This window comes from Erythrolamprus reginae, chromosome 1 (assembly GCF_031021105.1).
Source record: "Erythrolamprus reginae isolate rEryReg1 chromosome 1, rEryReg1.hap1, whole genome shotgun sequence".
In the NCBI taxonomy this organism is placed as follows: domain Eukaryota; kingdom Metazoa; phylum Chordata; class Lepidosauria; order Squamata; family Dipsadidae; genus Erythrolamprus; species Erythrolamprus reginae.
In genome coordinates, this window is record NC_091950.1 from 66,512,613 (window position 1) to 66,527,613 (window position 15,001).

The following is a 15,001-nucleotide window of genomic DNA, read 5'->3' on the forward strand; positions in this document are numbered from 1 at the left end:
TTGCTCTCATTTTGTTTAATGTTTTTCATCCTTCAGATTATTCTAAAAATTGGATCAATGAGTTTAACTTTATTTTAACTTTAGGACATCAAGAAATCTGCATAGTCATAAACATGAAGCCCCCTTGACAAGGAAACATCTCCAGGTCACTGGATATGGCATTGTAAGTAAATAAAGAGAATTCTACTTTCCATTTATTAATTAAATTTGTATGCCGCCCACTCCAGAACGACTCTTGTAATAAACATTTTGCTAAAGTCCAAGTCTTCGGAGAGGGGCGGCATACAAATCTAATTAATAATAATAATAATAATAATAATAATAATAATAATAATAATTATTATTATTATTATTATTATTATTATTATTATTATTATTATTATTATTATTATTATTATTATTATTATTATCATCATCATCATCATCATTATTATTAAAGCAAAGGGTTGCATTTTTCTGTTCTGGCTTTCTTGCTTTTAAATTGTTCAAAATCTGTGATATTTCATAAAATAACAAAGAGGTCACAAGGGATTTATACATTTTTATATATTCCTTTAAAAACTCTATAAAACTTCTAAAAGAAAATATGGAGGAAAGCAGATCTAATAAACTGAAGCACCGAAATGCAACCATAGAATTTACGTGTGACCTTATATACTGTTTTCTTGGATCTCAAATCATTTAGCTTTTCTAAATAATTTTATTAATTTTTTTTCTCAATTTACTATGTGATCTTGTAACTTTGTAGTGAGTGCCAGGAAATTCCACTTCAAGAGGCTCAAGCTTTAAAAGCGAATTGGAGGATGCAATCAGAACCCCCCAAAATACATAACTGCTAAAGTCAAGGAGCTAGTCAGGATGTTGATTTCCCCTTTCTTTGAGGTTAAAAAAATAAAATAAAGTAAAAAGGGAAATGCTGAATAAGCCAGGCATTTTTTCTTTTTTCTTTTCAACCTATTGTAAAAGTTTTTGTAGTGGGAATAAAAGGAATGGTGATCTATGCATGTCTGTTTAAGCTATTTAGGGAAAAATATTTTCTTAATTTCTCTTCCCTGTCCCCGTCCTGTAATATATATGTTTCCTAGAATGGCTCTGGAGACTCCAATGATTTCTGGCGAATTGAAGTTGTAGGAAGAAAGGATGGGAAACGTATTAAAGTCCTGCGAAGTCAAATACGATTGATTCATCTAGCAACGACCTGTATCTTGGGTTCGACAGGAAAGACACTACCCAAATGGTAATTCTTCAAATGTCTAAGCTAGCTTTTTCTTAAAACATTGCTTTACAATTATTTTAAGAGTCCATTACTCTTCTAATTACATTTTCTAATTTCTAATTTAAATTAAACAGCTAATTTATAGCCATATATATTTTAGAGCCATACTCTTCTTTTTAGCAGAAATAGCTAATTTAATTCTTTGTTATCCTATATTAATATACAGTGGTACCTCTACTTACGAACTTAATTTGTTCCGTGACCATGTTCTTAAGTAGAAAAGCTAGTAAGAAGAAGCATTTTTCCCATAGGAATCAATGTAAAAGCAAATAATGTGTGTGATTGGGGAAACCACAGGGAGGGTGGAGGCCCTATTTCCTCCCAGGAGATTCCTAGAGAGGCCCTACTGAGGCTTCTCCCCACCTTTTCCGGCCCTGTTTCCTCCCAGGAGTTTCCTAGAGAGTTCCACAGAGGCTTCTCTCCACCTTTTCCAGCCTTGTTTCCTTCCAGGAGATTCCTAGAGAGGCCCCAAGGAGGCTTCTCCCTGCCTTTTCCGGTTACAGTTTTGAAGGCTCGGGTTTGTAAGTGGAAGAGACAAAAAAATCTTGAACACCCGGTTCTTATCTAGAAAAGTTTGTAAGTAAAGGCATTCTTGGGTAGAGGTACCACTGTACTTGTAATATGTTGTGACTTTAAAAAGAAAAGAGATCATATCTACTGTTACATTTTAAGAAATCTCAATTGCTGAAACCTATGTAGAAATAAGACTCACTGAACATAACCGACTTTCACCTAATGCTTATATTGTGAACTACTTTTCTTCCCATTTGAATTTATTCTTTCTGATTATGAGCACTCAGAATCTATCCACAGTATTCCAGATGTAGCATTTACAGTATCTTTTACAAGAATAACATCGTGTGTGTCCTATTGTACAAGATGTCACCATGTTTGATTTGGCATGTTCAACCAATAAAATAAATACTCATTTAAATCATCATTTACGTATTTCCTAGCAAAAATAGATCTCTACAAAAAGATGTGTTGAAAAGAGTCAAGAAATACGACTGCAAATTGGGTTGAATTGATTAAAACTGTTTGTCTTTCACAGGGGCTGGGAACAAGTGGAAGTCACTTGCACTCCATATCAGAAGGAGACTCCAAATACACTTTGGAATATTGAAGATCACATTAATTCCAGATGTATGTAATTCCAGATGTAACATGGCATTAAAATATATAGATACTGTGTTTCCCTGAAAATAAGGGGGGGGGGGGTGTCTTATATAAATTTTGCTCCAAAAGACACGTTAGGGCATATGTACTAAACGTGTCTAAATGTGGATGATGATCTTAACTGGGGCTTATTTTGGGGGTAGGACCTATTTATACGATATTTTGAGCATCCTGGAAAATCATGCTAGGGCTTATTTTTCATTTAGAGTGCCTTCCGTCCCCTGTCCTATTGCTCTCCTATATCTCCTATACCTTTCTTCTATTCCTATATCTCTTCTTCTATTCTTTCATTGATATGTTCTATTACTATACCTTCTTTTCTATTATTTCTTGGATATATTTTACTATGAGTCTCTCCTCTATAACCTTCATCATGTATTTTACTATGTGTATATAGATATATACCCACTAAAACCCTCATTGTGTATTGATCAAAATAAATAAATAAATAAACTAATTAATTAATGAATTAATTAATTTTGGGGGAAACATGGTATATAGGCTGACCGGAATAATACCAGAAAAAAGCTGTCTTAAATTATTTGGCACGCGTACCCTAGCCTAGGGTACCCCTTTCCTAATTTCAGAGGCTTAGGAAAATAAAAAGTGGAACATCCTATGATTCAGTTTTAATGTTCCAGGATGTTAGTAGAATGAGGACTTGAGGGAAATTTGACCAAGATTTGGTTGCACATTTTGTTTCCTTTTCCTATTTCAGTAATGCTGGCCCACTGAATTTAACTGAGTGCTGAGAAAATAATTGTGCGGATTTAATGTATAAGATTCATCTTAAATTCTCTTCCTTTTTTGCAGTGCCCAGTATCAGTTTGGATGTTTTGAAACCTTCCTTTCCAGAAATACTGCTGGAATCTCACATCGTTATGATCCGAGTAGGTAGATTGTTTATTGTTTAACATTGTAATGTAAAAAGAAAAACCAAACAGTTTGGGCCAAAATAGCAGACAATTCAATCTAATAAGTCTGTCTTTCCAATAAGGAGTTTTCAAGGCACTTTCAGTGATCTGGGAAGGCTGAAGATTAATATATCTTAGGTTGTAGCATATAGTACTTGTAAAATATACTGTAGATCCCGTGCATTGTTAAATATGAGAGGTATAATCACAGAGAGAGAGAGAGAGAAGGTAAATGGACAGTTACAAAGGTTTTGCAATATTACTGATAACTGCCTTTTATTTCATCGGAAGGGAAATAGTGGCCTTAAACCAAAGGAAAATGAAGTCACATCAAAACCCTGGCATTGGCCAATCAATTACCAGGTATGTAATCAGCATCAATGTTGAAGAGCTCTTCATCTTGTTTTTAAAAGAATAGCATGAAAAACTGCTGTTAGTTCTTTTTGCATATTTCCAGGATGTATGTTTAAATGACATCCAAGTGTATCGGTGGTTATTGAAACGGATGTCCCTGTGCCGCCTCTATGTTGGTTGAGGCAGGCAGGATTCCCTTGAGTACCATTTGTTGGGGGTCAGGGGAAAGGGAGGGTCTTGCCTTCTCTTTCTGCTTAAGATCCCCAAGGACAATTGGTGGGACACTGTGTGACACAGAATGCTAGACTCGATGGGCTTTGGCCTGATTCAGCATGGCTCTTCTTATGTTCTTATGTTCTTATCTGTACACCCAAATCTCATTGTTTTTCTTCAGAAGTTCTTATTGTATAATAGAAATCTGTATTTAGAGGCTGTTATCTAGATAGATGCTTCTGGAATGTTGCTTGGCAAAGACCTGTGATGCTCATGCAGAACTCTTCTTGAAAAATATTTAACTGCATTTAAATCCAAATTTTAATTGAAAGTTTGAATTGTTTTATAAATATGAAATATTGGTACTGGTTATTTAACAACCATTTGAAGTTACAACAAATCTCTCCAGAGCTATTTACAACCTGTTTTTTACAACCTGTTTACAACCTATTTACAATCTATTTACAAATCCTCCCCTGAAGATCATATGGTAGTACTTTGGATGTTTGTCAACTGCCTCACTTTTATGGCAGTTTGCACCACAATTTGTGGCATTTTTTCCAGCATTTATTTTTGGTTTCTGGCAAAAGACACTCATTAGGGAAAGTGGATATTCTTAATTAACACAATACAGTGGTACCTCTACTTAAGAACTTAATTCATTCCGTGACCAGGTTCTTAAGTAGAAACGTTCTTAAGTAGAAGCAATTTTCCCCATAAGAATCAATGTAAAAGCAAATAATGCATGCAAACCCCATTAGGAAAGAAATAAAAGCTTGGAATTTGGGTGGAAGAAGGAGGAGGAAGAAGAGGAGGAGGAGAGTCGCTGGTGAAGGAAGAAGGTGAGGTGAGGGAAGTAAAAAAAAATTCAAAACTTTAAGGCTTAAAAAAAAAAGAGGGACTCTGAGGCGGCGAGGAGGAGCACGCGCCTCCAATACACCAGGTGCAAGGCTGCCTCCCCTACACTGCCTCCCATACACTGGCTGCTGCTGCTGCTACCTGCTGCATCTTCCTTCCCATGCTGAAGGGCTCCCCTCTCCTCTCACTTGCTCGCTTTGTATCCAGTACCTTTCCTTCCCTGTGGTGATTCCTGCCCAGAGCAAAGGGAGCATTTCTTTTCTCTGGGCGCTTGCAGAGGTTTATTCCCTGCCCAAGCGCCCAGAGAAAGGAAAATGCTTCGTTCATTCTGGCTGCCAAAGCCTCCTTAAGCACCACCAAAAGGCTCCTCTGGCAGCCCAGATGGCCGGGATTAAAGGGGAAATGGCAGAAACTGGCTGGGCCTTCGTGCCGCTTTCAAATTTCCTGGAAGATTTCCCCCGGCTCAGGTTCTTAAATAGAAAATGGTTTTTAAGTAGAGGCAAAAAAATCTTGAACACCCGGTTCTTATCTAGAAAAGTTCTTAAGTAGAGGTACCAACATATTTGCTTAATGATTGCAGAATTCACTTAACCACATTGCAGAAAAATGGCCATAACTTCAGATCCATTCAGGTGATGCCTCAGTTTACAATTGAAATGATTTCTGAACATAATTCTGGCCTCAGTTGTAGTTACAGTATAAGTCAAGAACTACTTTAACTATTTTCTCTTATAATGGAAGGAAAAAACCCCAATTAATTAAAAAATGAGGGCTAAAAGTTAAATACTTCGATCACTTCTGATTCAGCCATCAATTTCTCCATAGGGTCTGCGTTTTTCTGGTGTCAATGAAACAGACTATAGGGTTTATTTGCTGGGAAACCCGGTAAGTAAAATTTTGGTTCTTTATCTTGTGATTAGATGAGTCATCTTTGTCTTGCGCTCCCTGGAATGTTTATTTCACTTGAGTGGTTTTCTTTATAATCTGTATTTATTTATTTATTCATTCATTCATTCATTCAATTTTTATGCCATCTTTCTCCTTAGCCTCAGGGCGGCTTACAACATGTCAGCCTTTTCCTAATAGTAATCTTTACCTTTTGCATTATCATTTATGTTGCAAAAGCCAGTTTGGTGTAGTGGTTTAAGATATCAGCCTTAGGCACAAAGCTAGTTGCCAGTCATTTTCCGTCAGCTCTAGGAAGGAGACAAGGGCAAACAATTCTGGAAAGTCTTGCTAAGAAAATTGCAAGAACTTGAAAGGCAGCCCCCCAAAATAGGACACAATTGAACAGAAGAAAAAAATTGCACTGAATAGGCAACTTAATTACAATGTGTTTTTCTTGAAGGTGATTTGGTGGGTGAGTCTATTTGCTATTGGATTATATCTTATGATGGTAATATTTATATCCATGGCTGTGAAGCGGGGAGTTCAGCTAACAGCTGAACACAAAGGTAAGATCAGTTTTGTTCTCGTTATTATAAATTCTTGCTTTGAATTTTAAAACAACAAATGCTATGTAGTCAGTGCTATATTACATTTCCGTCAGAGGGAGATTATTGGAAAAGGGAGAAAAGGGGGAATTATCGCTGAGACCCAGAAATGCATATAGAACTAAAACTGGAAAGTTGGAGAGCCATTAAGAATTATTCACTGCTCCTTATGCACTTCATGTTCCGCAATAAAGAGTTGGATACGATGATGTCGCTAATACTGCACTGTTTATAGAAAGCATCATTTTCAGATAGGCTAGGGCCCTGGTTCCCAATGTGGGGCCCAATTTGATTTTTAATAGGGGCAATTGGAACCTTGTTTAAACCAAGTTAATGGTCTTTTTAGGCTTCTTCCACATGAATAGGAGTTCACTTTTTGAATAGTAAGACTTATATGTCGCGGGGGTGGGGAGGAGAGGCATGAGGATTTTAGAGATGCTTAGGTAGGACATGGACAAAAAAAGGTTGGGAACCACTGGGCTAGGGTGTTCCAGATTTTTAAGTATATAACAATAATCTTTATCTGTGTATTTTCCCTTAATTGAATTGAGCTTCAAAATATAAGATTCTATGAATTTTTGGCCATATTTATTTATTTTTATTTATTTATTTATTTTGTCAAACAATTATAGAGTGGTAATTTGATAAAATGATAATGATAAAAAGTAACAAAAGAACACAATAGGACAGGGATGGTAGGCACAGTGATGCACTTATGCACGCCCCTTACAGACCTCTTAGAAAGGGTAAGAGATCAATTGTAGATAGTCTAAGGTTAAAGGTTTTGGGGTTAGGAGTAGAAACCACAGAATCAGGTAGTGCATTCCAGGTGTTGATTACTCTGTTGCTGAAGTCGTATTTTTTGCAGTCAAGTTTGGAGCGGTTGACATTTAGTTTAAATCGATTTCATGCTCGTGTGTTGTTGCAGTTAAAGGTGAAGTAGTCATATGTGTGGCACAAAACTGGAGAAGACTTATCCAGATGCAGATAATCCCCAGCTTATAACAGTAATGGAGTCTGCTTTGTTTTGCTTTTTTATTTAATTTAATTTAATTTTTATTTTTTAATTTCTTATTTCACCTTATTTTGCCAAAGTTCATGTGGTTTTTGCTTGGAATCAGGTCAGCTTTCAACAAGCTCTTTCCTATGCAATTCATATATGGGTGTTAGTGTTCCAGTGGCTTTCTTTACCTAGCATGGTACTGTAATGTTTACTATAATGCATGAAGAAAATAGATCTGAGTATTAATTATGTAGTCTGTTTTGGGTTTTTTTTAAAAGCTTTTCACAAAGCAGTAATTCTGTCCCATGAATTTTTAATGTGGCAAATATGGCATTTAGTATTTACACATTCCCTAGAATTAGATCTCTTTATGATGTTTTAAAGGATCCACTGCTTGTACTGTATATAACTTTGAGATTAAATGTCAGTGAAAACATCCTTAAATATATACATATATTACAGAGCTTGCTCGAGTTTTGCGGCATGGTGGGGGAAGGATTATCCTGGGATGGTTTCTCCATTATTTTCCTTTCTTCATGATGGGCAGAGTGCTCTATTTCCATCATTACTTCCCGGCCATGCTTTTCTCCATCATGTTGACAGGTAAGGGTTATAAATCTTCATATATCAGAAATTAAATATGGTAATCAGATCATAGACAGTCTTGAAAAGCATGAGTGTAAGAGATCACACTGTTTACCTTAAGATGTTGCATGTTTTCAAAAGGTTCTCAGGAAACCATATTGAGACCACTGTAGTCTAGAATTGAATTTAGGAGATTAGAATACAAAATATCAACTGTTATTCAATAGCCCTGTACATCTATTGTCCTATTCTCATCATTTCTGTATTAATATTGTGGATGTTAGAATGATCATTAGAATGATCAGCAACTGTTTCAAATAGGAGTTTGATAAGAATCTAAAACAATTATCCCTCAAATGTGTTGCAGAAATACTTTATTTTTACAATGGTTTCAAGGAGTATTGGTTAAAAATATTCTTAAAAGCTCACCTTTAAATATTCTTATTATTAAATATTAAATAAATATTAAATAAATAATAATATTTAAAGCTGAGCTTTTAAGAATATTTTTTAATTTAATATTTAAGAATTTATTTATTTATTTATTTATTTAATTGGATTTGTATGCCGCCCCTCTCCGAGGACTCGGGGCGGCTGACAGCATATATAAAAAGGAACAGTAATATAATCCAATTAGTACTACAATATTAAAAACAATTAGAAAGAGAAGATTAACCTAAAAAATTAACTTATTAACCAAACATTCAGCAATCATACTTAAGGCATTCAGTGGTCAGGGGAAGATCTAAGAGTTCCAAGCCTGGCGGCAAAGATGAGTTTTTAAGCTCTTTTGGAAGGCAAGGAGGGAGGGGGCAGTGCGAAAATCTGGGGGGAGTTGATTCCAGAGGGCCGGGGCTCCCACAGAGAAGGCTCTTCCCCTAGGTCTTGCCAACCGACATTATTTGGTCGACGGGACCCTAAGGAGGCCAACTCTGTGGGACCTCACCAGTCGCTTGAATTCGTGCGGCAGAAGGCAGTCTCGGAGATAATCTGGCCCTGTGCCATGTATAAATATTTAAATATTTAAATATTTTTGGTCTCAGGATATAAAATACTATAGGTACTTCTTTTTAAAGTCTTTTTACATCTTGCCCATCATTTGTCCATCATTGTCCCCAAGTGCCCTGCCTGAGGCCTGCATGTCTTTTCCCCAAATTTTTCTTTCCCCATATAAATCTTCCAGAAATTTTTACAAAATTGTGATGCCTAATGAGATGGGGAAAACTGATTAAATGCATGAACGATTGTCATATAAACCCTGTTATTTTAATTGCAAATCAGATTTAATATTTTGTTTCTTCCCTCAGGGATTACGTGGCATGTATTCCTGAAATTCTGTGTTTGGTTTTTTTCAACGAGCATCCAAGCTAGGAAGATTTATAACTATGGAATAGCAGTGTTGATCATGCTCAGTGTGTACAGGTGGGAATCAGTTCTTGAGCTTCTCAAAAATATATTTAATTAATTATATTTAACTAATTGTCCAAATCTAACTGCATGTCACTTCCCGGCAAAGGTAATCAACCAGGAAGGATATTTATTTTATAAGGTTTACTGGCTGCCCATCTTACCTTAGGGTAACTGTGGACAGTTTGCAATAATAAAAGATAAAAATAGTATAAATTTAAAGCATAAATAAATTAAGACACAAGCAAACCCTATTAAAGATGGGGAGGGGGGGGAGCAGCATGGGGAGGTGGGATTTGTTGTATATTGATCAACTACCTCCATTGTGACATTTTCCCATTGGTTCTCCAAGCTAACTGGAGGAGCCAGACCCTTTGATTCGTGTGGAAGATTCAAAGGCTTGGAGCCAATTTTACTTGCGGGATGGTGGTGGTGCAGGGGAGGAGGAACATGTTCCAAAGGACAGGTGCAGTGGCAGAGGAGACCCTTCTCCTGGACCTCTTCAGGCCAATGGAGTGTGCAAACATTGATTGATTGATTGATTGATTGATTGATTGATTGATTGGATTTGTATGCCGCCCCTCTCCGTAGACTCGGGGCGGCTAACAACAGTAATAAAAACAGCATATAACAATCCAATATTAAAACAGTTAAAAACCCTTATTATAAAACCAAACATACATACAGACATACCATGCATAAAGTTGTAAAGGCCTAGCGGGAAGAGTATCTCAGTTCCCCCATGCCTGTCGGCAGAGGTGGGTTTTAAGAAGCTTACGAAAGGCAAGGAGGGTGGGGGCAATTCTAATCTCTGGGGGGAGTTGGTTCCAGAGGGCCAGGGCCGCCACAGAGAAAGCTCTTCTCCTGGGTCCCGTCAAGCGACATTGTTTAGTTGACGGGACCCAGAGAAGACCCACTCTGTGGGACCTAACTGGTCGCTGGGATTCGTGCAGCAGAAGGCGGTCCCTGGGCTGGACCAATCTCAATGGCTCTAAAACACTGATGACTGAATTCACGGCTCATTTTAAAGGACCTTGTACATTTCATTAGAGCAGTGCTTCTCAATTATTTTCTGTTACACCTCCCCCTCCAGAAGAAGTAAGCATTTTGCGCCCCCCCCCCCAACTCTCTGATCTGGGCCCCAATGGAATTTTAGTGTTAATATTTATTATTTTATTATAAGCTCCAAGCAAACCATTGGCAGGGGAAGGCTGCTCTACCCACTTACCTGGGAGCAAGTCACACTAAACTCAGTGGAGCCTATTTTTGGTTAGGCAGGCATAGGCTTCCGTGGTTAGGGCTCTCTTTTGACATGGGGCCAGGCCAGCTTAAGTTCATGGCTACTGCAGCTCCCGCCGAGAACAAGAACCCATGCAGCTCCTCGCCCCACCTGGTGCCCTTCCAGGCACAGAGCAGGGGGACGCGCCCCACTATTTGAGAAGGACCCCATTAGAGCAGTAGATTCAAACTCTTCCCAGATAACTGGGCAGGACTGTACCTCATGCAGCTCATAAGATCTGTGCAATCAGATTCCAACTCCGAGTGAATCTGAGTAACTTTGTGAGGCAGATACCTAGAACAAAATTTACAGCAGCCCGTAAACATTCTCCTGGTGGGAACCTGGGGGACTGAGACTAGGTTATTTTAAAAGGGTCTCCAGCCATCTCTCTGCAGATATAATAAGAGTGGGAAAAAGCTACTTTTGCTGCCTTTAATGTCACAAGGTAATTCTCAAGGAAAGTTCTTACTTTTGATTGGGTTTACTCTTTGTTTTCTTCCAACAGCACTTTGCGGCCTCTCTTATGCCATTTCATCATCTGAGTTCCTCTGGAAATCGGGGGATTTGCATGATTTTATTAATTTATTTATTTATTAGATTTGTATGCTGCCCTTCTCCGAAGACTCAGAGCGGCTAATAACAATAAAAAAGACAATGTAAACAAATCTAATATTAAAAATAATCTTAAAAACCCCAATTTAAAGAACCAATCATACATACAAGCATACCATGTATAAATTCTATAAGCCTAGGGGGGAGGGGAAAATTTCAATTCCCCCATGCCTGACGACAGAGGTGGGTTTTAAGGAGCTTGCGAAAGGCAAGGAGGGTGGGGGCAACTCTGATATCTGGGGGGAGTTGGTTCCAGAGAGTCGGGGCCACAACAGAGAAGGCTCTTCCCCTGGGTCCCGCCAGACGACATTGTTTAGTCGACGGGACCCGGAGAAGGCCAACTCTGTGGGACCTAACTGGTCGCTGGGATTCGTGATATACACAGATGCAATTAGATCTAAAGCAATTGCCACTCTCTTGTCCCAAATGGAGATTAAAACAGGTTCCAGAGCTCCAGGAATAATTTCAAGCTCCCACTGAAACAGAATAGTGTCCTTTAGACTGTTTAAATGGATCCTATCTTCCCGTAAAGGGTGCGACATCCCAGAACTACAAGCCAACAAAGAGTGATCAGACTATGGCAAGAGACTGGTAGTAATATTCCCCATATCCAGATCATATTACCACTATGAAATGTCAAATGCTCCCGGTTCGTTCGTGCCTGTCAGTCGTCGGAGAGCCAGTCGTGAAGGGAGCGCAAGGCTCCGCCCACCTACCCAGACACTGCCATTTGGGTTCTTTTACCTTCTGTGCAGGCACAGAGGGTAAAAGAACTCAAATCAGGTAAGTAGGTGGAGCCTCGTGCTCCCTTCATGACTGGCTCCCTGACAACTGACAGGCATGAGTGAACTGGGAGCATTTCACCCCTGGATGTTCTTTAAATATTGTAATATGAACAGCTTTTCTTTCACAATTGCCATTTTCTCTCTTTAACTTGGAATTCAGTGAACAGTACAATTGAATGAACTCTATCATATGTTATAAATGTTATGTACTACTAGCTAGGCCAGTGTAGGAGATGCTTCTGCTTTTATGTGTTTTTGGCAATTTAATTTATTATCTATATGTGTATTTTCCACAGCTTTTACCTCTTCCATCCTCTATCCTATGGGATGACAGGACCTCTGGCTTCTGATCCCAGCAGCTCCATGGCAGGCCTTAAATGGCTGGAAACATGGGAGTTTTAGATCCAACTCTTTTTTTTTTTTTTAAAGGAAAGGAATAAAATAGAAGAATAGATGTGGTCAAACATTTCTGTCCATTTGATGATTGCTATGAAGAATTTTCTCTTAAACATTTCTGAGTGGAGACAGTGAACTATTGAAGGAGGAGGCAACAGTGTGGGAGAACTTCTGACAGAAAGTCCATTGCTCCAGCCATTTGAGTCGGCTGCTGTTTTAAAGTTTGAACCGTCCAAGCAATATTTAAATACTCATGCTGTCTTATCGAGACAATCTACCACGATGTCGTAATGTGTGATTTTTGAGGATGCATGTGTTTTAAAAAAGTGTAGATTATGCAATCTATCTCTGTTCAAGTGTGACATGGCAACAGGGAATATCAACTGTGCTTTTAAAAAATGGTCTTTTGCAAATGGGATAATTCAGAACCAATAATTTATGATGTTTTTAAAGGGAAGTTGTCTGTCAGTGTGCACATCTATACCCTCAAGAGTCATCTCTTTCTTGCTTTGATCTTAAATAAGTGGAGTTAAATGTGTCACTTGGTTGAAACATTACAGGCCTCTGTGCATTATTCTAAGACAAAACGCAACAAGTTATTTCTATTTTTGTATAATACTTCTGTCTCTCAGCACTAGCTACTAGTTGCAGTTAAGAAAATCTTACAACTACCTAGCACAGTGTTTCGCAACCTTGGCAACTTGAAGATACAGTGGTACCTCGTGTTACGAACCCCTCGTGATACGAACCCGGGGTTCGGAAATTTTTTGCCTCTTCTTACGAACTTTTTTCAGCTTACGAACCCACCGCAGATCGCAAAATGGCACTCCGCTGGGCACCACCGCCTGGCTGTCACCTTTTAAAACAGCCGGGGGGCTTCTCGGCATTCTCCCGAACCCGAACCCGAAGCGCTATTTTGCTGGAAAGGAGGTGGGGAATCCCGTCTTCATGACGTCAAAGCTCCGCCCATGGAATTCCCTATTGGGATTCCCCACCTCCTTTCCAGCCTCCAGATCGGCCGAAAACGCCATCGCTGATCGCAAAAATGACGCTCCGCCGAGCGGCGGCGGCCGCTGTAACCTTCTGAAACAGCTGGGCGCTTCTCGGCGGCATTCGGGAGAATGCCGAGAAGCCCCCCGGCTGTTTCAGAAGGTGACAGCCGGGCGGCGGCACTTCTCGGCGGCCACCCGAACCCGAAAAGTTCAGGTTCGGGAGAACGCCGAGAAGCCCCCCGGTTGTTTTAAAAGATGACAGCCAGGCGGCAGCGCCCAGTGGAGCGACATTTTGCGTTTTTTTTTCCTTTTTGCACGCATTAATCACTTTTACATTGTTTCCTATGAGAAATAATGTTTCGTCTTACGAACTTTTCGCCTTACGAACCTACTTCCGGAACCAATTAAGTTCGTAAGACGAGGTATTACTGTATTTGGACTTCAACTCCCAGAATTCCCCAGCCAGCGAATGCTGGCTGGGGAATTCTGGGAGTTGAAGTCCAGATATCTTCAAGTTGCCAAGGTTGCAAAACACTGACCTAGCAGACTCAGAGAGTTATTAAATTATAAAATTCCTGTCATCACACCACTAAATTCTGAGGATTTTTTATAGGGGTGATGTTAAATTTTTGATCTCCAGCACTAAATTCCTCTGATATGCCTTTTGAGCAAGGCTGCAAAGCTGCAGAGATTACATAATAGCTTAGAGCATTTGCTAGTGCTGGCATTGATCCCATTTATCTCATCACTTGAGGGAAAGCTGACGTGAATGAATGTAGGTTGTGCAAAATAAGTGGTAATACTGGATTATTCTTTGTTATTATTTTGCTATAGTAAGCTATCTGGAGAAAGGTTTTGTAGTTTCAGGGCACCTTTATAATAGAACCAAACTCTTCAGCTGGAAAGAGAATATTTTTTGTGATTGCATGTGAAAAAAACTCTAAATATCAATCTGACTGAAAAACATTTCACTCTCTCAATTATTGTGCAATGCACAATGGATTTTTAGAATGAATTTGGCTTCAGTTCTGGTTACATTGATCACCTATGTCCAGATTACTGAGTTATTCCGGTAATTAATTTTAGCATGTGTATGAAACTTTGAAGCCTCCCAAATTCTATTCTTCATGCCATCCTTCATTTATTGGCTATCTTGGTTGGCATGGAGACTGCTAATATCCCCATGATGTGACTATGTTGAGTAAAGTTTAGATGTCCCAATCCAAAAAAACAAATACAGTGATCCCTCGATTAGCACGGTCTCGATTAGCGCGAAACGCTGCAACGCGGTTTTTCAAAAAATATTAATTAAAAAATAATTAATAATAAAATAATCAAAATAATAATCAGTCTTCTATGTTTCTATGTTTCTATAAGTCCGCGCTAGTTCTCTCTCTCTTTCTCTCCCTGTTGCCGGCGTGGTATATGAGAGAGAAAGAGAGAGGCAGAGGTCGGGCGCATTACCGGGAGGTGGAGGCGGCGTGGGGACGCTGGGTGCCGGGGACACCAAGGAGGGGGTTGACGTGGCCTCTCAGCTGCAGAGCCGAACAAGGGCGGAGGCAACGGCGGAGTCCGGCGCTGGGGCCATGCAGGGCCGCTCATCCAGGGGGGCGTGGACTGGCAAGTCGCCCTCCTTTCTCTTTCTTTCTCTCTCTTAT

General features: G+C 39.2%; 1 protein-coding gene across 3 annotated transcripts in view; it reads left to right on the forward strand.

Moving 5' to 3' along the window:
- Positions 1–15,001, forward strand: part of POMT2 (protein O-mannosyltransferase 2) — a 64,719-nt gene that overhangs the window by 25,831 nt on the left and 23,887 nt on the right. For 2 of the 3 annotated variants that reach the window (XM_070733846.1, XM_070733858.1), the window contains 10 exons: positions 85–163; positions 1,086–1,237; positions 2,328–2,419; positions 3,266–3,342; positions 3,658–3,729; positions 5,617–5,676; positions 6,140–6,245; positions 7,750–7,890; positions 9,180–9,294; positions 12,252–12,374. In XM_070733846.1, the coding sequence (XP_070589947.1) occupies positions 85–163; positions 1,086–1,237; positions 2,328–2,419; positions 3,266–3,342; positions 3,658–3,729; positions 5,617–5,676; positions 6,140–6,245; positions 7,750–7,890; positions 9,180–9,294; positions 12,252–12,357 (1,000 nt within the window). In that variant the 3' untranslated portion in view covers positions 12,358–12,374. Of the gene's footprint in view, positions 1–84; positions 164–1,085; positions 1,238–2,327; positions 2,420–3,265; positions 3,343–3,657; positions 3,730–5,616; positions 5,677–6,139; positions 6,246–7,749; positions 7,891–9,179; positions 9,295–12,251; positions 12,375–15,001 lie in introns of those variants that run through there. The other variant, XR_011557457.1, reaches the window with a different exon arrangement.